This window comes from Clarias gariepinus, chromosome 26 (genome assembly GCF_024256425.1).
Source record: "Clarias gariepinus isolate MV-2021 ecotype Netherlands chromosome 26, CGAR_prim_01v2, whole genome shotgun sequence".
Classification (NCBI taxonomy): domain Eukaryota; kingdom Metazoa; phylum Chordata; class Actinopteri; order Siluriformes; family Clariidae; genus Clarias; species Clarias gariepinus.
This window is the reverse complement of record NC_071125.1, coordinates 17,880,321-17,907,111: the sequence shown is the minus strand read 5'-3', so window position 1 is coordinate 17,907,111 and position 26,791 is coordinate 17,880,321. Positions and strand designations below refer to the sequence as shown.

The window sequence follows — 26,791 nt, the reverse complement described above, 5'->3', positions numbered from 1 at the left end:
AGTACTAATACCTGGTTCAAGCGCCACCATGGTGTCCATGGGCTTAATTGGCCAGCAAACTCGCCCAACCTAAACAAGAATCTATGGGGTATTTTGAAGAAGAAGATGTGACACCAGACACAAAAAAAGAGCAGAAGGCCGCTATCAAAGCAACCTGGGCTTCTGTAACACCTCATCAGTGCCACACCGCGCTGCTGCACTAATTCATGCAAAGGGAGCCCTGACCAATTATTGACTGCTGTTCATGTTCATACGTTTAAGTCGTACAAAATTAGATGTTGAAAATCTTTTATTCATTAATTTTTTTATTGGTCTTAAGTAATATTCAAATTTTCTGAGATACTGAATTTCAGGTTCTCACTCGCTGTAAGCCATAATCATCAAAATTAAAAGAAATAAACACTTGAGAGATATCAGGCTATGCGTAATGAATATATATATATACACACACACATGCATCCTAAGTAGTGTACACTGTATATAAAACATATATACTCAGCAAAAAAGGAAACGTCCTCTGACTTTAAACTGTTTTTACTTTCAGTAAACTTAAAGTGTAAATATTTGTATGAACACTAAAAGAGTCAACCATTTAAGACATAAACTAAAAATGTTTCACAATGTGTCCCTGAATGAAGGGAGGCTCAAAATCAAAAGTACCAGTCAGTATCTGGTGTGGCCACCAGCTGCTTGAAGTACTGCAGTGCATCTCCTCCTCATGGACTGCCTATTGCGGACAGTCTGAGCACTGATGGAGGGATTGTGTGTTCCTGGTGTGACTCGGGCAGTTGTTGTGGCCATCCTGTACCTGTCACGCAGGTGTGATATTCGGATGTATCGATCCTGTGCAGGTGTTGTTACACGTGGTCTTCCACTGCGAGGATGATCAGCTGTCCTTCCTGTCTCCCTGTAGCGCCGTCTTAGGCGTCTTACAGTGCGGACATGGCAATTTATTGCCCTAGCCACATCAGCAGTCCTCATGCCTCCCTGCAGCATGCCTTATGCACGTTCACGCAGATGAGCAGGGACCCTGGGCATCTTTCTTTGGGTGTTTTTCACAGTCGGTAGACAAGTCTCTTTAGTGTCCTGCGTTTTTAGAACTGTGACCTCAAATGCCTACTTCCTGTAAGCTGTTAAGGTCTTAACGACCATTCCACAGGTGCATGTTAATTAATTAATTATGGTTAATTGAACATGCATGGAAAACATTGTTTAAACCCTTTACAAGGAGGATCTGTAAAGTTATTTGGATTTTTACAACATTATTATTGAAATACACAGTCCTGAAAAAGGGACGTTTCTTTTTTTTGCTGAGTATATAAATATATGCATCACCCTTCTTATTACAAGGGTGAGTCAAAAATTATCCGCATCCCGGTTATAATGAAACTTCTGTTGGCCACAGCGCTTTCCATTCAAGGCTAGTCTTCCCAGTCAATGCTGTTCAGGTGTGAACGTTAGATCAGCTCATTTCTAACTACAGCGCGAGCAAAAAATAAATACCCCATTAAAGAAGAGCAGCGTGAAGTGATTTTTTTTTTTTTTTTTTTTTGTTATCTGAGGATGTACCTGGTCCCGAAACAACTCTCTAAAGCATTTAAACAAAAGCATTTGGATATCTGCAAACAAATTATGGACTAATAAAGAAAACAATTAATAGTGCTCATTACAGTGAGATGCTTTATTGAAGAGCTAAAGCCGGAACTTCGGATTAAACACGGAGGACCGCTATCCAAGGGTGTTGTTTAATCCTGCAATGATGAGGCACATCCGTACACTTCTGCCCACACTGTCGATACTTTTTTGTTTTGAGGTGTTAAAGCATTCTCCCTATAGTCCTCATCTCCCTTCATAGGACTTTTACCCGTTGGTCCCTTGAAAGCAAGGCGAAGATTAACTTCTGATGAAAAAATTAAGACAGCAGTGCATTCGTGGCTCGCAGCTCAGCCTTACAAGATTTTTTAATAAGGGAATGCCATCGCTTGTTGACAGACGGAGGTGCTTTGCAACACACGGAGATTATGTCGGAAAAGTTATGTATTTGTCTTTTTTAAAAGTTCATTAAAACAATTCTATTCGCATTCTACAGAGTGCGAATAATAAAAAAAAAAGACAGGGAAAAATTAAGTTTTGATGGTTAGTTGGGTCGACAAATGAAGCACCACTAATTGAAGTTCAGTTTATTTTTCCGTATAAGAAAAGAAAAGAAGATCCAACACAAAAATGAAGGTACAAGTATGGGGGGGCGGGAGGGAAGAAATCAAGCTTAAACAATATTCTAATATTTCATAAAAACACTTTCACCATCAGTTTGCAGTATACCAAGACCATCTCGATGAAGATAAAGATGCTATTAAAAACCGTAATGAATTAATAATAATCAAACTGTGATAATAGTAATGAAAACAATAGCAAGTAGTAGTTATAACAAGTGATAAGTGTTAATGGAAACAAAAAATATATATATAATAATCAGTCAAAAAGCAGGTCTGTGCACCACCTCTTCACTTCAAACAGTGCAACACTGTGATCCCATTGTTTAGCACTGTGTTCAGTTCATGCTCAGTGAACACGAGCTACAGTTTTAACACAGAGTGTTTAAAAAAAATAACGGAGGTGCGTCCAAAAAAAAAAAAGAAAAGCGCCACACGCCTCTGAATCATCATACATCCAAGTGCTCCACCTTGTTCTGGCTGAGATAAACACACTTTCAGCCTAATATATCAAAGTCCTTCCTGGACTTGCTCAAAGTGTCGAGATGTGGGAAATTCATTACAAAACTCTCTCAAAATGCTTTTTGGTTTTCTTTTCATTTTGACAGAAAGCAAGTGAAAGATGATTAACTTTGGAATACCATTCTCATAATAGAGTTCCTTTTAAAAAGTTACCTTTTAGTTTTGCATCTCGTTAAACTATTAATAGTAACATATTAATAATAAGAATATACAACTTAAAAAAAAAAACAGAAAAAGAAGAAATGACAGTTCTCTTTAGTATTTCATTTCCTTCAAACTTGTATGTTTTGTCACACGGAGTAGTTTCCATATTACCGAATCGACACGCGTGTCGAAAAACCACAGAAAGTACCTCGTGGTCAGCTGGAGAGTGGAGATTCGTTGCTGGGGAGTACTCGGTTTGCACCCACATAAAAGACAATGAAGAACAAGGGTGTAAAATGACTTCTCTCCCATAAAAACCTGGTGCAAGCAGTGAATACCTTTAACACGGTTAGGGTTACAACAAACTGAAGAGGGAGGAAAAAAATAAAAATAAAGTGGAGAAATACAATTCATATAATCGTGTTGTTTGACAAATTTATATCAAAACCATTTAAAATCGCGCTAGCATACAGAATTAACTTTGGCTTTTTGCACAGCGGCTAGGTCTGATCCTTTCCACGTTCACGTGTTCATAAAATGCAGCGAAAGCTGGCAACACTTCTGTAAAATCTGACATACAGTAAATCAATATAATACATTTATTCCAAGCAAGTATGGAAACCTTAAAATATTTCAGACCTTTAAAGGAAGAAAGTGCTGCACGACAACCATGTGACATTTTTAGGTTTTGCTAGTGGAGTTTTGAAAGAGAGAAAAAAAAAGTATGATTGTCATGATGGCAAATAGAGTAGCTGTCGTTGCATTTAACAGCTTCTGAGAGTGACTCGATTCAGAGCACTCACAAACTCCCTCGGTTTATAAAAAAACAAAAAAACTAAAACATAGACTTTCCTGTTAGTATGTGCCGATAATTGATCTTTACAATATATCACAATATTATTGTGGATACTTTACATATATTCACAATATATCTGCCTTTCATTTTGAAGGAGGTTATCTATTTTAGGCAGTACCTAGAGATACCCAGGGATAAACTGCCCTTTAGTGAAGGCAACATAAAGACGGCTCGTCTTCCATCCACCTTTGTTCTGAGCAAATCTGAAGCGGGCGGCATTGCATGTATCCCACAGTTCCGTTCATTAGAATTCCCTGACAGTGTAAGCAGGTCCAAAAGCATGTTTCTGCTTCTATATTGTGATAATATTGTAAAAAAAAAAAAAAAAAAAAAAAGGAATAAATTGTCATGAACTTTTAGTATGGGCACTTGCATACCGTCTTTACTCCCACGCCAGCTCTTTGCACATTTTTGATACACCCATGATCATCAGTTTGTCAGTCAAAAAACTCCCAATGATAACTTTTTAAAAACCAATAAAATTTGATTCATATATATATAAAAAAAAAACCAAAAAAAAAAACCTCCAATGCAGAACACCGTTCAGGCTCAAGCAAAAGCAGTACCGTGTACATAAATCACTGAATAACTTTTGATGAGTTTCATGTGGTCCATTGCTAAATTTTCCCAAACAGCCAGAGTGTTCTGAATTAGCAAGAAAGGATAATAAACAAGCACAAAAAGAAACAGATGTTGAAAACAGAGACAAAGCAGTGAAACACATAAAACGCGACCGTTACAACATAAGCAACTGCATGTCCAGTATAACCAATTAATCTGATGATAGTTATTATTATTATTAGTGAAATGATGTGGCAACAAGTCATTAAAATAAGTTCTTTTTAGGATCAAATCTCGCTGACATCCGAAAGTGGAGTTCTTCAGGCCCACTGTAACGGTGCAGAATTAAAAGAGCGTTAGCTTTAAAAACAAGCACCTTTTCTTTGCCGATTAAAAGCGCAAGAGCCTAGTGGGTCCACTTATCAAAGCAGCGCAAGTTCATTTTTTAGCTAGTGCTGCTAGCTGGCGATCTCGAAGAAGCTTGGCTTACGACGCCAGCCGAGCCGTTGTTAATTTGCGTCGCCGACTGACCAAAGTTAGTGGTTCGCAGTGTTGCAAGATGGCGAGGAGAGAAAACGTGGTCTCGTGCAGCGGCTCTGGACTCGAACTCGACGTTACACACCTCGCATTTCCCTCTTAGTGTTTCACGAGCTGCTTGCTGACCCGCTGCAGGTGTTGGTGAACTTTCCAGGACTGTCAGTTGTACTGGTTTGGGCAGAATTGGACGGTTGGCTCGGAGCGCGTTGTACTGTAGGTAAGTGCCCGAGCTGATGTCCAGCTTCTTGGAAGGGTCGCTAGAATTAGGAGACTATAAGGGGAAAGAAAAGAGAAGTGTGTTCATTTTCATTTCTTTAATAGGAAGATCTAGAATTTAGAAAGGCATCAAGTTATAACTTAAGTCTCTTCAATCACAGAGTGATTAATGTCACACCATTAGTGAGATTTTCGTATTTCAAATGAATTAATGAGTTTTCTGAATAAACATCCATGCAATTAACCAAATCATGTGCCAGCAACACAATGTATTAAACAATGCCCATACAAGTAAAACCCTCAAAAGAACCAAAAAACAAAACAATAATTATTATTATAATAAACAATAAAACCATCTTGCAGGGATTTGGAATTTTGATTGTATAAGTGTCACAATTTTATGCATAACCCAATTCGATATTAAATCCCCCACCGATTTTGTTAAAACTTGAAATCTTTTAAAAAGTTTAAATGAGTAATTAAATGGAGCCCATTGTTTATAAAAAAAATTTTCTTTTTAAAACCAAGCAAATCATTTAAACAATACACACTAACTTCTAAACGCCTCAATCAGGACAGACCGGTTTAAAATTTTGATCAAAACGAGAGTGGTATAAACATCTGATAATCCATTAAACACAAAAACATTTGATAGGATTCCTTCTCTCTAGCTGGAATAAATATGTTCTACCTGTACATGTTTGCCCTACGTGGGGGTGACATGACAAGTTTCCGAGAAGGAAATTTTTACTTCCAGTTCTGATCGGTAACCCCGACAAGAACGCACTCCCACTCCCAATCTGTACTTCGGGTTTTATCCAATGGATCTCTGCCACTGATGAGTTCGCATTTCATGCATAGAAAAACATCTAATCAATCATAGATGAGACTGAACTCTCAACCAATCACAAAGCGGAAGGCAGGATTAATCCGAAACGATGGGGACTACTGTACTGTACATTCAGCAACTACAGCAAGGGGAGATAAGTATTTGGACATTTCTTCACTGTAATTCCAGTGCATGTATCTGCATCACATTTACACATATAACATCCTTTATTAAAGGAAAGTATTGCAATGTGAAGTGTAAACGAACAAACAACAAAAGTATTCATACATTATATTTTATTTCATCATGTATCAGGTTCATAAATATATGTAGCTAAAACAGTTTTTCCCAATAGAACCTGATGTCATTATAAACACTGCTAGAGTTGAGATGATTCTAAAACACGTCAAGCAGTAATAGTGAAGGAGCGTCCTAACATACTCAGGGACATCCTCATTAAACACTTAGAGTACAAGAGCTATAGTGCATTGAAGTACAACTTATCACAGGACAGTTGCATCATTCAAGGTTTCACAATGGTTTTCAGAAGAAAGGAGATAAGACAGCGGTTACGTGAAAAGGAGTTAAAGGATGATCCGAAAGCAGCAGAGAACAACAAGCAATAATATGCAACAAAATAATGTCCGTTTCTAACTGCCCATGTAAAATGTTCTGAAAAATTACAGCAGTTAGGGGAAATGGTACCATGGCACTGCATGGTGTTATAACAAACAGAAATTAGAGGAAAACTGAATCTCTGTCAGAAATATGTAGAGACCTACAACCAAAATAACTTACAGCCTTGCGTGGCTTAGCATGGCATCTCCCGGCATGTTATGAATCCCTTCAAAATGTTAATGAATGTAATGTATTATGAACACGAGAATTTGGCAGATGGATCTTAATATTAAAGAATTGATGATGATTTGCAAAGAAGAATGGGTCGAAATTGGATCACAATGCTGCAAAAAGCTAATGACATATTTTAAATCTGTAATTGGCAATAGAGGTTTACAAGAATGTGCCATTATTAATTTGTGGTATCCAATTCATTGTTTGCAAATCAAATCCATTCTACACACAATACTCCACAATAGCAAAGTAAAAACAGGTGTTTGAAGTGCTTTGTTTTATATTAAATAAATAAATAAATAATTACATAAGTACTTTCAGACCCTTTGTTGTGACACTTGCAATTGCGCTTTCTACTCCTACAGTGCATTGCAAAAGAACTTTTCTAACTTTTTTTTTTATATTACAACCACAAACAAAAATGTATTTAATTAAGATTTTATGTGATAGACCAATGCAAAGTGGCTCATAATTGTAAAGTGGAAGGAAAATGATGGTTAAATAAAAATCTGAAAAGTGTGCATTTGTATTCAGCTCTTTTTACTCTGATAGCCCTAACTAAAGGATAATCCAGTGGATCTTCTCCAGAAGTCACCTAATTAGGAAACAGAGTCCACCTGTAGGTAACTAACTTAATCGTTAGCCGGTCTCTGAAGCCCTCAGAGGTTTGCAAACAAACAGCATCGTGATACCCAGGGAACACACCACACAGTCAGGGATAAAGATGTGGACAAGTTGAAAAAGAGTATGGCACAACTTCAAATCTACCAAGAGATGGCTGTCTACCTAAACTGACAAGCTGGGTGTGAAAAGCATTAATCAGAGGAGCAGCCAGGAGGCCCATGGGAGGAGCTGGAGAGATCCATAGATGAGGTAGATGATTGTATTCACAAAACAAATATTAGTTGTACACTCCACAAATCTGGCTTTTATGGAAAAGTGGCAAGAAGTCATTTTTGAAAGAAACTCCTAAGACGACCAGTTTGCGACAAGCCATGTGGGGGCACAGCAAACATGTGGAAGAAGGTGCTCTGGTCAGATGAGACCAAAATTTAACTTCTTGTCACAAAGAAGCCTAAACGTAAAACAATGTGTGTGTCGGAAAACACTATGCATGGTGGTGTCAGGATCATGTTGCGGGGATGCTTTTCTTTAGCAGGGACAGGGAAGCTGGTCAGTGTTTTGGGAAGATGGATAGAGCCAAATACAGGGCAATCTTAGAAGAAAACCTGTTAGAGTCTGCAAACGACTTGAGTCTGGGGTGGAGGTTCACCTTCCAGCAAGGAAATGACCACAAACATGCAGCCAAAGCTGCAATGGAATGGTTTCGATTCATGTGTTAGAATGGCCCAGTCAAAGTGCAGACCTAAATCCAATTGAGAATCAGTGGCATGACTTGCTATTCACAGATGCTGTCTGACTGACCATGAGCTATTTTGCTAAAACAAATGGACAAAAGTGAGAGATACTGCAGAAGACCTGAGGGTGTAATTGCAGCGAAAGGTGGTTATACAAAGTGTTGACACGGGGGCTGAATACGTTTTAGATATTTGTAAAAAATGTTTAAATCTACTCATTTTCCTTCCACTTTACAATTATGTGCCACTTTGTGTTGGTCCATCAAATTAAATGCTGATAAAATACATTTATATTTGCGGTTTTAACTTAACTGGAGTCCACCCATGCCTATCTGATCTCATGGGATATAATTAGCACTTTAGAGGATATAATTAGAAAAGGCATGCACCCATCTATGTACAGTGTTAGTGTAACTATTGTATGTCAGAGTAAGAGAGCCATGAGGTCAGGCAATTATCTGTAGACCTTTGTGACAAGACACAGAGCTGGTCCGATAAGAAACTTTCCGCAGCACTGAAAATGCCCAAGAGCACAGTAACCACCATCATTCTCAAATGGAAGATATTTGCAACAACCATTAGTCTTACCAAAACTGGGCACCCAATCAAAGTGACCACTTGGGACAGAGAAGTTTGGTCATAAAAGACAACCAGAAGGACAATCATCACTGCAACACTTCACCAATCAGGCCAGACATAATTCAGCTGGGAGTCAAAAAGTCCAAAATAGACTCTCAATCCATGAGAAACTAACTCCTCTGTTTTTTTGACACAAATGATGTTTCTTGATTCCAAACAGTTTAGAAGCTGCACATCACTTTATTAAAACCATCTCTAAAGTCAAACATGGTGGTGGCATCCTGGAAGAAAATCCTGTCAGAAAACCTTCTCTAAAGTGAAAAGTATTTCTAGCTGGGGCAATGGTTTACAATTCAACAAGACAACGATCGAAAGCATGTCGCAGAGAATACACAAAAGCGGCTTCAGAACACTTCTGAAAGTCCTAGAGTTGCCCAGACAGATTCCAGACCTGAACCCAACAGGGCATCCCTGAAGAGAGCTGAAAATGGCTGTGCCCAAGAAGAACGGAAAATCGTCCAAAAGGAAGGTGTGCAAAGTTTGTAGCATTATTTACAAGCAGAACTGAGCTGGTCATTGCTGCCGAAGGTGCTTTGATCAAGTACCAAGTGATGGGTCTGAATACTTATGTGCATTAAATGTGTTTTTTGTTTTTTTATTTTTAATTAAAGCACTCCAAACACCCGTTTTTACTTTGCTATTATGGAACATTGTGTGTGGAATGATGAGGAAACAAAGGATTTGAACCTATTTTAAGATGATTGTGAAACACAAAATGTGGAAAAGCTTTCTTTTGGCAATGAAGCTCTTCTGTTTATTTGTATATATTCATGAGTAAATTGTAGTTTTGTTCAGATACTGTACATGCACTGGATATACACCCATTGTCTGCTTTAATAGGAACACCAGTATTAATACATCTCATATTCAGCTTCAGTTATTCTTCACATCATATATCAGAATGGGGACAAAAGTATATATCAGGGACTTGGCATGGTCCATTGTGACACAGGCTGGTTAAATATTTCAGAAACTGCTACTCTGTTTGGGGTGATAATTAAAAACTTCCTGTGTATGGAGGATCTGCAGCATGAAAACCTACGTTAAGAAGATCAGCGGAGTACAACAAGATTTTCTCAGCTGAGAGGCAGTCTATAAAAATTCTAAATGGAAAGGCATGTCAGATGTTGAAGTTCCATTCCTGTCAGTAAGGTAAGGTTGGAGACAAAAAGAATAAAATAAATAAATATACACGTCTAGTTTCAACTAACCTGTGCCCATGATGGCCTTAGATTTTGGTTCTCGATGGACGGGAGTGGAAACCGACATGGTTTTCTGCTTTTGTAGCACATCCACCTTTAATTTTTTATGTTTTGTATATTCTGAAATGAGTTTCTGTTTATCGCAGTTGTAAAGAGTAATCATTTGAGTTGCGACTTCCCTACGTCCTTACAATTTGACCATCTCCCTGTGACCTCTCTAAATTAACAGCTCATTTTCACCCACGGAATTGTCATTCACGCAATGTTTTGTTTTCCACACCAATCTGTGTAAAACCTAGTTATTGTGTGTAAAAAATAAAGAAAGAAATCTGAGAAAATCGGCAGTTTGTGAAACACTCAACTCATTTAGTACCAACATTCGCGCTACAATCAAGGTCACACTTGACTTTCACTTGACATTCTGATGTTTAAATGGATGACAGCACGAATGTAAATGTGTATACTAGGTGTTCCTACTAAAATGGACAAAGGGCAAAAATGTGTCCGACTACTTATTTCTTCTTACTTATGTATTCACACAAACAGTTACGTCTTGGAGTGTATGAATAATTAAGTAGACAGGTATAGTTTAAATGTCGAAAAACATCATAACTGCTACACTGAAAATCTTTAGTGTGAGATTCAAACTGGTCCAAAATGGCTAGCTTGATCTGTCAATCCTTATCTGTGATTAGCAGTAAACATAGTTATTGAAAGTGTGAAAATGATCTTACCAACTTCTCCTGCTGTAGCCTCCAACGCTTTTCCTTGGCACGTGTGTTCTGGAACCAGATCTGCACCACTTTAAGTGGAAGACCAAGCTCTGTTCCCACTGCTTCACACTCTAATGCATTAGGATGGGCGCAGGTCTCATAGCAGGACTGGAGAATGGACAGCTGAAGACAGTTCAAGTGTGTTCGTGGTCTTCTTGGGGTGGAGTGCTGCTGAATGTAATTTGCTTCTTTTTGGTTTTGAGTGGATGGTGGTGAAGTTATTGTCATAGATGGAGTTCCTACTGAAGCTGAAGTCATGATGGTGCGTGTTGTGCTCAGACCCAGCTGTTCCCTGGACAAAGTATTGATCTTAATTGGACCTTTCTGAGACCAATAATTAATGCCATTGTGTTTCTGAGTTGTAACAGTCGAAGATTTGTTAATTGGTGTAGTGGATAGTTTTGGAACCATGCGGTTGGTTGTCCCAGGGATGTGTTTCTCTTGATCTTTTCCATCCTTTTCCTCTGTCCTGTCTGCTTCACTTTGTCCCTCCAGTTTGATCTTTTGGGAGTTTGGGGCAATGGCAGAGCCACTGATTGGCATGGGAACTAATGGGGGCACGGCCTTGGGGGCAATTTTAACCATTGTAAATGCATTTGGTGCTTCAGCTTTTGTCTTGAGTGCTGATGTACTGCCGACAGTCGTTGTTGACCCCATTTCCTTTGGCCTGCTGAGACCCTGGATAGGGATTTTCAGTGGTTCTTTGACCTCCATAACCTTTTCTGTCTTTTGTGTTTCACTGCCAGTTTGTGGCTTTGGTGGAACCCAGCCAGGAGTTGTTGGGCTTGAGTTAGATTTGGGGGTACTTGAAAAAATGGGCTTAGTCAGTGGCCAAGTGAACTTTATAAGTGGTTTACCTACAGCTGCCAATGTACCATCACTGATAAAACGAACTTCCCCTTTACGCTCTCTAGCCCTCATGTTTTGAAACCAAATTTGTACCACCTTTTTCGGCAGGTGCACCCACTCTGAAATTTGTTCAAATTCATGCTTTCCTGGGTTTGGGTCTTTGAAATAACATCCATACAGCACGTCCAGCTGGTCAGCCTGAATAATTGTCCTGGACCTTCTCATGTCCCTGAATCGTCTTGCACTAGTTCTTTTTTGGTCTCTTGCCTTCTCTTGCTCACTCTCTTTTAAGGACGCATTTACTTTTTCTGCAGCCCTCATGAACACTGTGCTTGTCTTAGCCATACTACTGTGGTTACCAATGGTAGTGTTAGAGTTCGGGATAGTTATGGCAGTATCAGGCTTTACCTGAACAACAATAAGACTCCCATCTGCAGGGACCCCAACAGTAGGCCTTAATCCAAGACCATCAAGCAAAGCAGTCTTTTGAATAGATACCTTGTTTGCTGAGACAGAAGTGGAGTTTGTTGAACTTTGATGTTTCCCTATACTGAGATCTAAGGCAGACTCACATTCACTGCCATTGGAAATGAACTGGGCAGACTGCGCAAGAGAACTAATGGCTGCTCCATGAAGCTGGTCAGAAAATGGAGACTGAGTGCAAGTAATAGCTGGGGGACTCGAGTAGGTCGCTACTTTGGCTCGGTCTGCTTCAGAAATGCCAACTCCAACAACTGACGACGGAACAGAGAGGACGTAGGGACTGAATAACTGTGTAGAAAAGGGGGCCAAAGAAAGGGAAAGAGGCAAGGAATGCAAGATTCCAGCTGGAAGACCTGAATGGTCAACTGTAACTGAAAGAGGAGTAGGAGGATCAGCTTGTGCTTCCAACTGAAGATCAAGATCAGCATCATGCCTCTCCTTTTTGCATTCTGATTCCTCCTTATCTATCTCCCTCTTTCTCTTTTTATTTTTTGCACCCTGATCTTCGTCATCATCCTCTGCATCTGAAAGGAAGACTGTAGTAGAACGAAGAACCTTTCCTCCACCACTTGACCTTTCTCCTGATGTGTCTAACTGTGACAGCTGCTTAATTGGGCTACCTGGCTCATCTTTCATCGAGCTACTTTGGCTCTCCTCATCCGTCACAATAACAGAAGTGTAGAATTCTTCATTTTCTGAGTCAGAAGTTAAGCATAAATCCCCTTGGTTTTGACTATATACCATTTCTTTGCGTATATCAGAACTGTTAGAGAGATCTATTGCATGACTACTGCTAGCTGATGGACTCTGTCCATATTCACTTTCATCTATCATAAGGGCACCTTCCTCGTCTTCAATGCTTCCTTCCATTTCATCATGATCCATCTCTTCTGCGTTGTGTCTTTCTTTGGCACGGCAGGCATCGACCAGCCATCTTCGTACCTCATCACCAGTTAGTCCAACTTCTCTGCCAAGGGCTTCACAGTCCTCTTTTGGTGGAATTGCTGAATCTGCCTCATTCTGCGACTCAATAAAGGCCCACAGAACCTGAGACTGGAATTCACTTAGCATAGGAGGTCCTGAGGACAAGATTGCATGAGCCTTGGCACTCTTAGGCTGTGAGGACATTAAGGCAAGATTAGTGTTTGAAGGGCTGCATTTTGCAGGACTCTGTTGTAACTCTAAACTATTACCAGTACTTTTATTATTGTGTGTAGTAGACTGGCAGGATTCATTAAGACAAGGTGATGGACAACTACATTGAACAACCTGGCCTGGTGAGTCAGTATTTGCATCAGAACTTCTTTTTGCATTTTCCCCCAGATCCCCCTCTTCAGTTGTGCTTTCCATATCAATATCATCCTTTTCTTGCTTTTCATCAGTACATCCCATGTCATCCTCAACACTTTTGTCATACTTAAAGCCGTTGCGCTCCTGCTTAATATCTACCGTATTACTGCTGCTTTTCCCAGCACCATCATCTGTGGTCCAGGCTTCTTCAGAGGTCTGTGGCACTTGCTGATCACAGGACTCCTGCTGGGGTTCCTCATTTTTTACTTCTGCACCTGCTCCCTCATCAATACTATTTTCACTCTCTTCTGGCGGCATTTGAGCTGCATTGGAGAGTCTAAAAGGAGCCCACTGACTTTGCAACCCACTAAGTCCCTGGGTCAAGAGAGCCTGCTGTGCCGTGCTGAGACCGAGGACTGGCACTGTCTGCTGCAAAAGTTGTTTGGGGGCTTCTGAGGTTGGGCTCTGAGCCTGAAGTCCATTCAAAATAAGGGGCATAAGCATTTGAGGCTGAGTTATTAGCTGAGTAGTTGCTGTGCTTGGTGCAGCACCTGTTCCAGCAGCAAAGAGAGAGGGAAGAATGGAGTGTTGAACAGAGTTTGGACTAGATGTTAACAGAGTAAGAAAAGCTGATACTGCCTGAGCTGAGGCCACTGGGGAGGAAAGCAATGAGGGGGCAGGCTGAGGCTTAACCTGTTCTTCATCTTTGGTCATCGCTTGAGATGCAGTCAGACTTGCTTGTGTGACGCAATTGCTGGTCGTAACATAAGCTAACTGTGTGGTATTAGCCACGGTAGTGGCCGTCACATTTGCGGCTACATTTCCATTTCCTGCATTTGTTGTGGAATTACTTGCAGCATTTCCAGCACTCCTGCTACGGCTCTGATGCAATACAGATTTTAAATGACTTTCCAGAGTGATGGCATGATTATAAGAAACACGACACACTGCACACTGGTAAGGTTTGTTCGAGACATAAGGACGTGCAAGAACAGGGGCTGGGGAATCACTGTCATTCCCTGCTCCTGTTCTCATCCTCTGGATATGGGTGGCTGAATTATAATGAACGCTCAATGCCGATCTAGTGGGAAAGAATTCCAAACAAGCGTGACACTTGAAAGGGTGGTTGACATCATCAGCAGCAGTATTGCTTTTATCGCTGGATTTATCTTCATTGCCCGAAGCTTCTGAACTTTCAGACTGGGTAACGTTATCCTGATTTGATTCTATGTTACTCCCGTCGTTCTCCTTTCCCACTTCTCCTAATTCATCACACACAACTTTTTCCTGGGAGGAACCGTCTTGGTCAGTTACACTAGGAATGGTTTCATTCTGAGACTCGATTAAAGGTGAGTTTTCTGAACACTGCTGCTGGGATGTGCCATCTTAAAAAAAAGAAACGAAACAGAACATTGTTTTGTGAAACATTTTATTTCTATAGGTAAACCTGTTATTGACATCTAACTAGTAATTAAATGTCTAATATAAATGAAAGACAGGGCCTACACTTACTGAGATCATTTTGGCCAGCACGCTCTCTGTCTTCGTCATTGGACAAGTGCTTGGGTGTCGCCTTAATATATGGTAAAAGTAAAAAGGCAAACATTTGAAAAAGCTACAGTGAATACAACCTAACTGGTATGCCATTTAACCTTACTGGTTTGCAAATCAGGATAATTTTATTTTCATTTATAGATAAGGAAAGGCCGAAGGTGGTTGAGAGTTCACTTGAATAAAATTAAGAGATTGTGCTAATTAATTTAATTATTTAACAAAACGATTACTCACAATGTCCAACAGCTTATCAAGGCAAGCAGGAAGCACGCTGTGTTTTTCAGCCAGGTGCAAAGCAAGACCATCACGGTCTTTTTGACCTTGTTGACACAAAGGACAGAGCCACATTGACCCCCCATCGTTGTCCCCACCCATGGTCTCTCCCAGCTCCTCCTGAAATGAAAAGGGACATTATTAGCTTTTAGACACACAGCATGGTTCTGGTGTTTCCTCATACCTCAACAGGTTTCTGAAAAGTACGAAAGTTATTTAGTTAAGTTCTATAATTTAGTTCCTTATCCTCTGGAACAGTGATTCTTCACCTTATTTCTGGAAGGCCACTGCCCTGCATATTTTAGTGTTTTACCGCGCTCTACCACACCCACTTCAATTAAGGCAAGGTTGTTAATTAGCCGAATAGTTTTTGGTTTTGAGCACTAAAACTTGAGAACCACTGCTCTAAAAACCTTTATTCATTTGTAAAAAAAAAAAAAAAAAAAAAAAAAACGTTAACCCTTTAAAACCCATCATAGAAGAGCTCCACAAGAGTGTATCTTAGTATTTTTACATGCTGTAGTGAGAGTTTTTGAACATTTTCATACATCGATGCAATCCTAACCCCTCAACCTTTAAGAATATATATGTAATAAAAGGCAAGTAACCAAACTTTTGGGGCAGTAGTGGCTCAGTGTGTTAAGGCTTAGAGTTATTGATCGGAAGATCAGCGGTTCAAGCCCCAGCTCCGCCAGGTTGCCACTGTTGGGCCCTTAACCCTGTCTGTTCCAGGGGCTCTGTAAATTGGCTGACCCTGCGCTCTGTCCCTGCCTACCAACAAGAAGCTGGGATATGCAAAGTATTAAGCATTTCACTGCATATCGTACTGTGTATGTGACAAATAAAATTTGAATTTAATTTTATTTATTAAATAGTTTATTGCACTTTCAATCAATCTATCTAGTTACTTGCCTATTATTACATATATAATGGTTTAATATAATAGTTTATTGCACTTTTAATCAATCAATTATATTAAACCCTTATAAGGACTAAACTAAGAGGAAAGCACAAATATTCGCAATATCTGATCACAGGAAATCTGGAGCCGATGCAGCTGAAGACGTCATCCTCCTGATCAGCGAATGTTACCGACGAAGCATTTTGGTCCACAGAGTCGCACATGGACTATACACTGTCATTTATGGAAGGATAAATAATTCTCAGTACCCTCAGATAATCATTAATATACAATATACAGGATAAATTATTCTCAGTACCATCAGATAATCATTAATAAACAATATACAAAATTGTTTGTCAAAAGTCTTTTATCTGCCATATCACCAAAAGTGCCATATTATCTTGTCTGCATTACTATGATCAAAATCATTCACCATTTCCAGACATAATAAAAAAAAAAATATGAATAATGAATATAACTAAGTAATATTCATTTATAATATGTAATAAATAATAAGGAGCAACTGAGACAAACTTGCCAGAAAAACTCATTCTCCAGCACTCTTAGTAAAACCTAACAGACGTTTTACTTACAGTACTGTGCAAAAATCATGGGAACATAAACAAAAATGTTGCTGAAAACATTTCTGCATAAAAAAAAAAAAACATACATATATATATACGTACACACACACACTGACAAACATCTAAAGAGTAATAGTCAATATTTGGCATGAACACTCTTAGCTTGAAAATAGTCAGCAGTGTTAGATACAGATGTTTAAAGTTGTACAAGTAAAACAGCGGTCAGGTTTTACTGAGCATGCTGGAAAATATACCCTTCGAACATGCAATATTCTGGTAACTGGCACACTTTTCACTTACATTTCATGCAAAAACTTTTTTTTTTTCTTGTTTCCACATGAAAACCGTCATGAAATGTTTTCTCTACAGGCATGCAAATATTCTTCTGTACTGTTATTTATTATTAGATATTTAAGGTATATTTGGAAATAGTGAATGGTTTTGCATGCATTTTCTCACAAGGTTATTAAGTACAAGCTTATTGCATGGTAACCAGCCATCTACTTAACTATTAGTAATTACATGATTTTATTTTGCAATTACAATGATTTTATTTTAACCTACCTGAGGTTAGAATACACATAACCCAACAACAGCCTGTTTAAAAAAAGCCTACAATAGGTCATGAGTTTTGCCCCTTTCTGTAGCTGTTTAACACTATATCTACAGGCTGAGGTCTTTTAACGACTTTAGTCATAATGACATGATCTTCCTGAAAGTATCTTCCTGAGGTTTGGGAGAATCCCACATGGCTCTCAATATGAACACAGTCTACTACACAGAGCAGAGAAACCCTGATTTTATTGCCTACATCAGGCATTCTGTCCAGGCCACATCAGCAGGTTTGAATGAGGTCTCTAATCTCATGTTATTAGGACTTTCTTAGAAAAGAAACTCTAAGTAAACTTATGATTCAGCATTAACTCTTAGATGATGGTTTCCTTTAAAATGTATAGTCTTCCCTCTTCCTCTAAATTTACACCTCAAACTTTTCTGGGTCATGCATGCCAGGATTCAGAGTCAAACAAACACCTAGAGATGTAGCTAAGGAACGGAGAAAGATTTGGGGTTTTATCTCAACTAAAATGTGTTAAGAAAGCTTCAAAGGCTTATTTATAAAGTTTAACATAACATGTTGCTTATTATAGTCAGTATATATCAAAAACATTGCTTTTGGCCCAGTAATTGCACTACATCAATGCTCATATAAGGTCATTAATCACTGCTGTTCCTCCGGACCTATAAAATAGTCAGATTTGTTGTTTTAGTCTTGGAGAAGTTAATCTGAACGCTTATTAAAATATTATATGGTAACACAATTAATACAGGCTGTAGATGCTAGATTTAGATACACTTAAGTAGGGTGCAAAATTCATGTCACAATGCAGACCTCAATACAATCAGATCAGGACAGGGGTTTACAGCTATGACACAACCAACACCTGACAATTCTCGAACGCAGTGCTGACTGTGACGTGCGTTACAGTACTGAAAGATGAGAGCAGTACAGTGGTGATATTCTGTTTTGTTAGGCCTTGAGTTTGACACACTTATCTAGGGAGTGGAAAGCAAAAACGAAGCTTCTGGATAGAAACAGAGAAATGAATACCAATGAATACGAACAAGTACAAGAATACAAATTAGTCATGCCAACCCTAATATTAACAATTTATAAGCTATGCTACCAGAGCACATGGCAATTTAAAAGGAAATTTAACCGAAATATTCTGCCACCAGAACTCCTGGGTGCAATATGAAATGTTCATGGAAAGCCATGGAGGTGACACTAAAATAAATTACGTTTAACAATAACAACAAACTTGGAGACTCTTCAGCATAAACGTCAAGTGATGGACCTATAAGTTAATTGGCCAGTCACTTGGGTAAGCACAAGATCCAACATCTTTCCTAATCCAATATTTAGGCTGCCAAGAGAATACAAAAGTGTCAGTTAATGTAATACGAAATGACAGGCTCCAAAAGTATTGGAACAGCAAATGTTTTGTTTTACACTGAATATATGTAGGTTTAAAAAAAAATAAAAAATAAAATAATAATAATAATATATATAAATATATATATATATATATATATATATATATTATAAAATTAGACGTGTAGCTTACATTTTTTATTTACATGGAATGTGTTACACAGTTTAGAAATATAAACCTTTTTCTTGACCCCCCCCCTAATTTTTTGGGTGCTCAAAAATATTGAAACAAGTAACACAAGTGTTTGTCTCTGAATATCTACTCTTTGTTTGATGCATTGATTTTAACGAATCAAAAACTAAAATGAGTCAGCCAAAAATAATAGTATATACACTTCAACAGTCATGTATGCTCTTTTTTAATCCTTAAATTTAATTATGGCAGCAAAGTGTAGTATTACGTTTCCTCTAAAGATGTTAGTAGTTGCACCATCGTTAATGCTATGATGCGATCATGTGATCGTCAGAAAAGAGGCGCACATTTTTTTTGGAGTCATGTTGGAGTGTGTATACATTATTTTGGCTGACTCAAACACACACACACACTCAGGTGTACCAGACATTAAATAGATTGGCCAAAAAATAATAATAAAAACAAAACATCAGCAATTATTCAAACACCATGAGGACTACAAAGAAGAAAAAGTGAGGGGGGGGAGCTTAAGATAATACAATACAACACTGTACACGATACAAACCACTCATTAGCAGAAAGTATTGGAAAGCCATAAGAATTTGCAAAGGAATACAAAGATGAGCCACAAACATTCTGGAACCAAGACTGCCAGACTGTGGAGAAATAAAGTATATGTTCATGATCAAATATGGTGAAGGGGGCGTCATGGTTTGCGCTCACTAATCGTTATTGATGTAACTCATGAGGGTAGCAGCAGAATGAATTTAGAAGTCTATAGAAACATTCTGTCTGCTAATACACAGACACGCATCTAATCTAATGCAGCGAAACAATCACCTAAAACACAACAAAGGTCATCATCATTGAGTTTAACACTGGCTTTTAACGCTGCACCAACCCTTCAATCAAACTGATCAGGGATTTTACTTCCTGAAGAGAAGGCTGAAGTACCCTAACCCTACAAAACCCTGAAATTTGTTCAAATTAATAAGGAAGTTGTGGTACAAGCCTGGAACGGCGACACAAAAGAAGAATGCGACCATTTAGTGATGATAGTGGGTCACCTGCAGTTTTTGCAAACAAGTGAGATGCAACAACGTGTTGTTCCAGTACTTTTGCTTACCTAAAAATGTTTATTTTTTATTTTTTTTTATCTACACTCAAAACATGTGGGCTCAAAAGATGAATATTCACTCACCAGCTCTCATTTACAATAAGATGTGCTTAACCATTTAGAACATTAAACAATTTGTTAGAACCCACTGGTTCATCATAAACCAAAAATATTGGAACACGTAAGAGACATTTTCTTTTCTAGCTCTGAATGTCTACACTCGGGTTGATGTCTGTGATTCACATGTCAAGACTGTACACCATTTGTTGTAAAACCAATAAAAAGAGCAGACAGATGTCTATGTTAGGAATGGTGAAAGAATCTGAGAAAAGAGAGAAAAAAAAAAAATCTACCAGAGCCACTGCACAAGCACTGGGCATAGCCCAAGCGGTCATTTTGTTTAACATCCAGATGTAAATTCCGGGAATGGAAGTTGAAATTCTGATTCGTCATATCTTTTGACCTGTTTGATGTTTTCAGAGGGCATCTTAAACTAAAGAATCGTCTCAACCGCTGCAATACTTTCAGAGGGGACTGTATCAAGTTAAATGCGTTAAACGCAAAGACCAAGAGAATCTAGTACAACTTCACAACTGTGTAGCCATAGTACTACACACCTGCTAAAGTTTCTAATGCATCACACTGCATTTGTGCCTCCGACACAAAGTCAGGAATGTGGTGAAGAATGTAGTGGAGTTATGATGCTGCATGAAGTTTCTATGTTTCAACTTCAAAGTTAGTTTTCCTCTAAAAGCATGTCAAACATGTTTTATTTCCTTTATACCGCAACGATTTTAATTAGAAAGCAGTCCAACTTGATATAAAGGACGAAATCAGTTATCATTACACTATGCGGTTGGTCTCATGAAATAACTTTTAACATTTTCATTTAAACCACTTGTTTGTGGTTTAGTTTAAACCACTTGTTTCGGCTAGTTTTATTGCATTACATTTTTTTCGCATCTCATTTATTTTATATATATTTCTAAACAATACTAGAGATTTCAAAACTATATAAAAACGCATATGGTATTAGTTAATTAAGTGACAACAACAGGCAGTTGTTATTTTAAGACATGAAGGTCAGCAAGTCTGGAATAGTTCTTGCAAGAACAATATTGTCAAGTATTTTTTTTTAAAACCTATCAAGCACCGTGATAAAACTGTCTCTAATGAAGACCATCCAAGGAAAACAAGACCAAAACTTAACTTAGAGAAGTTCATTTAGAGTTACCAGCCTCAGACATCACCAATTAACAAACAGCACCTCAGATTAAAGACGTTATGTATACTTATGCTTTACAGAGTATACAGTAAGTAGCAGGCACATCTCACTATCAACTATTCAGTGGAGATTATGGCATTTTTTGAATGCCTTCACGCACTGTTTTAAAAAAAAAAAAAAAAAAAAAAGGAAAGACCAAGCAATCAAAATGCATGTCCAAACTTTTGACTGGTGGTGTAGCTCTAAAACCCTACAGTATTACATTTTTTTTTACAGCACACATAATATATATTTTTCTATATCATCTGGATCAAATTTTTAATTGATTATTAAAAAATTTGAATACAAAATAATTACAAACACTATATAAAAGGGGAATGAAACTGTACTTAGCAAACGTGGTCCTTTATATTTGATAAAATATTTTCTTTCTAAATGTTACACAAAGCTCTAAAATGGATATTCCTTCCACAAATCTTATCTTATGTGGAGCGGCCACAATACATTTGAGCTGCTTACTTTCTGATCAACTGGACTCAATAATTCAAGAGCGCTGTGATATAAACAGTATCAGGACAGGGCAAATATACTGCAGTGGCATCACTACAATGATGTACATTTTTCATATTGGATACGTTTGCCCCTTCACTCCCCTGCTGGTTTTAAACTATGCAGTTATTAAATATAAACAGACTCCAATACAGCAGGCGGCGATATGCACCTGGCTGCTTTAAAATCCACTCAATAAACACATAAATGGTTTCCACTTCTATATTTTGATACAGTTAGCTTTTACACCCCATGCAAACTGTACCCGAGTATATACTGTATGAACTGCACTTTACATATATACAACAAATTTTTACATTAAACCCGGGTTTGGTTCACTGATACAGTACACAGGATTCACACTAATCAATCAAACTGGACTTTGGGTTAAAAAAAACAACAACAACAAAAAAAACGAGTGATTTCTACCATGCCCAGAAACAACTGCTTCCTCCTCCCCAGTCAACTTTTTTTTTTTTGCACTCCTTTCTCTGGGACATTTTCCTATTTACACTCTCCAATACAGCTGGCGGCAGTATGCACCTCTTTGGTTTGTGAGCTGCCATTAAGAACAAGAGAAAAGGAGAACAAGGAAGTTAACTTCAGCGCTATGCCGAATATTATTGATATTTTGAGAATAAGTGTCAAGTGTCAAGAGCAACACTCTTGCATGTCGTCCTACCTCATCAGCTATTAGGGATGGGAATCACCAGTCATCTGATATGACATATTTCTGTGCCGATTTGATAAAAATTGCATACTGTAAGTGTGATTATTTTAAAAATACCCCAATCCTATTACACCCCCCATTTTGTCCTTTAAAAAAAGTTAAATTGATTAAATCATAGCCCATTCCTTATAAGAGTTCTCACTTAAAAGCCAAGCTCAGCATTTAAACAATATAAACTAACTTTAAATACCTGTAGTTTAACATTTAACTAAACAGCGCATATCTGTCCTCTGCCATAATTATTATCCCTAAACAACCTTAGCAAATAATTCACTTCTACTACACAGGATGAAAATGTGTAAATAGTACAGAGTGTATACCTGTAGGATTATACAGAATTGTTAGTTTTACCTCATTAAATGCCTCTAAAGTCTTAAAACCCAATTGTGTGCACGCGGGTTGAGTGGCAGCAAGCGCATGGCTTTTAACGCACGCGACTAATTAGTGCTCGATGTGTTTTGAGACTGGTGTAAGCATGTGTAATGAGAGGTTGTGAGACTAATTCGCTTACTGAGCTTGGAGAAAAAAGTAAGATTGAAGACTTAACACACGATAAGTTTCTGTTGTGCCACTTGCAAGCTTATGTGCTTGGTACAGAATTGTTTTTATCTGAGGGTGATCGGCTGATTACCAGTTATGGCCTATCAAACTGTAAACTGGCCAATACTGGTCAATGACCGATCCACCAGTTCAATCGCCACACAAAAGAATTGTAATTCATAACTGAATCAACCCCCCAACCAATCTCCATCAGCTATGGCCGTGTAGATCAGAGGATGAGATTGGTGCATGCTACATGCACACTGGGATTTCAGAGGTGACAGACAGCAATGATGACGTCGTGTCTAAACAGACATCTATATCTGTTTTCAAGTACAACTGGCTTCCATGTCTGATTTTATCCACGTCCGAGTATGCTGTATCCTTCTCGTGACCACCTCTTCAAGCGGACTCCAGAGCGCAGAACAATTGTGTTCTCACTGATCAAAATGAACCAGACTTTGAGGTCAAGTGTTCTTGGAAACGATCCTGGAGGCCTCATGCAAAAACGTGTTGTACTCGGATCCGTTCCGAGTGTGAAGGCTTCCTTAGGATTGTTAAAGGGATTTCAACTGGTCTTTTTAAGGGTTCTGTGTGGAATCCTACAAAGTTTCTTTGTAGGATTCCACACAGAACCATCTTATTAAAAAGGGGCTTTATGTAGAACCCTAATATATCAAACAAACCCTCGAAGAACACTGAAGCAAACACGGTCAATTATCTGCCGTCTACAGATCAGTGTAATTAACGTCTAATTAAAACACGATGTAAAGAGGTCAAGGCAAATCTCTAGGGGGGGGAAACAAGAAAACACGGAACTACAAGAGCTAGATGTCTCAACATTGCTCCACATGTTAGCAACGAAGTATATTGCCTAGATATTATATAAATAAATGGTCTATTTACATTGCGAAAGACAACGCCGTGTAACTTGGAAATATCACCCAATCCACCCTGACAGCTTAATTAACAGCGTGGAGGTCCTGGGAACGACTTAACCTGTCAAATAATATCCTGTTCACTGGGGACGATATTATGTTAAGACATCAACATCGCTGCCAAGCGCAAATCAGATCAGAAACTCATCGTGATGATTTTTGCTGCAGTGTAATGTCGCTTTAAAATAAATAAATAAACAAAAACAAACACTCTCGTCGTCCGGATATCATTTAAATAAACAAGGCTGAAAAAAGACGACTTCAAAAACATTAATTAAGAGCAGTTGGGACGAGGAATAATTGGGAAATTTCGGTGCATGATGCAACTATTAAGGAAATACCAATAGTGTGTGTGTCCATTTGCAGTGGTCTATCTGCTACGCCAATTAGCTTCCATGCTACACTCGGTTGTCCCGCACGCCTCGATTAAAAAGTACTCAGAACTCACGCAAGTCGAACAGAGCTTATAAAAATAATACGTGCGAAGCATTTCGCGTTATCCTGGTTTATTTAAGAGCCCCAGGGCGGTCATCAAGTCGCGATAATTTTGTTAATTAAGCCACAGCCTCATTAGCAAAGAACCAATTGGCAGCGTTAGCACTCTCCTGGCTAGCTAACACTTCAATTAGCTCGATTATCACGAAACCCAACGTTTAAACATGACTCTTTTTAGGCTGGTGTGAACACTAGTCGAGTCTAACTTTGCTCAAGGATAAGATCGGATCATTAGGACAAAGTCAAAGAAGCAAAAAATCGCCTGCCACCTCACCTAGCCGTCCAGAGGAAAGGAAAAGAAAGAGGGGGGAAAAACACTAAACAAAATTGGCTAGCTAACTAATTATGCACCGCTTATCAACCTCCGTCTTTTAAGTTAAATTAAAGCTACAACCTGAAGCACAACTGGATAAAATGCAAAGCAAAACCGGGGTACTGATAGCGAGGGAAAAAGCAGAATGAAATCAAAACGCACTAATTGAATTTTCGTAAATAGGCTACTCATTTAAAGCCCCGGCCTTGATTAGTGTCCTTATCCGCAGATTGCAGCCTGTTGGTGGGATACGCAGCGCACACCGCCCGCCGGAAACCGCGGCCTACACCCAGCAAACCCGCTTAATTAATTAATACCTTCAGATTCCTCTAACAGATGTGTGTAAAATTTACACATACCCACTTCTTATATCGCTTAACAAATCCTTACTTCGATAACTTCATCGTGCACGAACATAATTACTGGCAATCATATACCCAACTATTTGTTTTTTTATATATTTCTATGATCGCCCTCCACAATATTGCTTAAGCATGCTACAGAAGAGAGGAAAAGACCCAGCTACGAAGCAGAGAAAAAAGTTTGCAATCGTCCTTAAATCCAAATGCACACTGAAAGAATTTAACACGCAACAGTAATTAGTCGCAGATTATTTTTTATTTTTTGCCCCCCAGCGCAAGCAATCAAATCGACAACACCCCGGGATCCTGGCTTAATTCGGGTATAACGTAGTTTAATTAACACTAAAGCAATTAGTGAAAGCGTTTACCTGCATGGTGACGAGTCACTGCAGCACTTCCTGTCGCTCTACAACACTGAAAAGTTTTTCTTCTCTCTCTCTCTCTCTCTCTCTCCCTGTCTCTCTCTCTCTCTCCCTCCCTCCCCGTAGTAAACACACAACAGCTCCCCCCAAAGCCCACACACGTTAACCAAGACGCATTTTCACCCACAGCCACAGTGATTAACTAAACTGATAAGCCCATTAAAACACTGTGCTCTTTTAACACACTCTGTACGTTTCATCAATTAATGCGCTGCACAACTCTTCTCCACTCTGATTGGTCAGAACCTCCTAATTCATTTTCGTTCCATAACAGCAATGTAATTAAAATCACAGGTTTTTATTAATTCGCTCTAATATATTGTTAGTGAGTCAAAAATGATCGATGTTGTCTTAAAATGTCTTTTGGCCACACAACGCTTTCCGGTCAAGACTACCCCTTTCCCTGGTCACTGGTGTACAGGTTTGTTTGTGTTACATCAGTTAATTTATTTGTCACTGTGGTGCGAGCAAAAATAGTTGGCTTGTCTGTGATGTGCATGAAAGAAAAGCAGTGTGCAGTAATTCACCTCTTTTTATTTTATTTTTTTTGCAATCCAAGGGTGTACCTGGTGCCAAAACCACTCACAGAAGATCGTAAACAGAAACGTTTGGATATTGGCAAACTAAATATGAAGCGATACTTTAAGGAACATGAAGCATTGGTGGATCAGGTAGGTTTCTCACCTCCCATGTGGGGAGGCCCGGGTTTAATTCCCACTCAAGCTCTAACCCCAGCCACTGAAGGCAGTGCCAGTCCCAAGCCTGGATAAAATGGAAGAGTTGCGTCAGGAAGGGCACCCGGCCTAAAACATGTGCCAAGTTGTGAGAGGATTAGATGGTCTGCTGTGGCAACCCCTCAATGGGTGCAGCTGAAAGACTCATCAATGCTTACAGTTTTCTGGGATTCTCAAGGGCCAGTATTGGAGCATTATTAGGAAAAGGTTCAACAGTTAACAGTGGTCATTACAGTAAGATGGTTATTGAAGAACTGCAGCCTAAACTGCTATCCAAGGGAATCATGACCTTGCATGATGATACACGTCCACATTCTGCAGTAAATTAGTTTTAAGGTGATAAAGCATCCTCACTGTAGTCCTGATCCTGCTCCATCAGACTTTTACCCATTTGGTCCCCTCAACAGAGTCATCTGACATCAATTCATTTATTTCCTTTCATTTCTATATACCCTGGGGAAATGCTTTTTATCAAAATGTTATATATACAGTACCAGTCAAATTTAACGTTCTGGAACAATACTGGATATTTCAAAACTATGCAATAACTCTCATGGAATTAGGATTTTAAATGACAACAAAAACAACAGTCATTATTTAT

General features: G+C 38.7%; 1 protein-coding gene across 1 annotated transcript; it reads right to left on the bottom strand.

Annotated features, from left to right (window-relative positions):
* Positions 1 to 2,165: 2,165 nt before the first annotated feature.
* zfhx2 (zinc finger homeobox 2) lies at positions 2,166 to 25,463 on the bottom strand. Its single transcript, XM_053487977.1, has 5 exons — positions 25,403 to 25,463; positions 15,113 to 15,271; positions 14,837 to 14,897; positions 10,664 to 14,709; positions 2,166 to 5,104 (listed from the first exon to the last, which is right to left on the bottom strand). Exons 1-5 carry the CDS (start codon positions 25,406 to 25,408, stop codon positions 4,742 to 4,744), a joined length of 4,635 nt encoding a protein of 1,544 aa, XP_053343952.1. The 5' UTR covers positions 25,409 to 25,463; the 3' UTR covers positions 2,166 to 4,741.
* Positions 25,464 to 26,791: the final 1,328 nt, after the last annotated feature.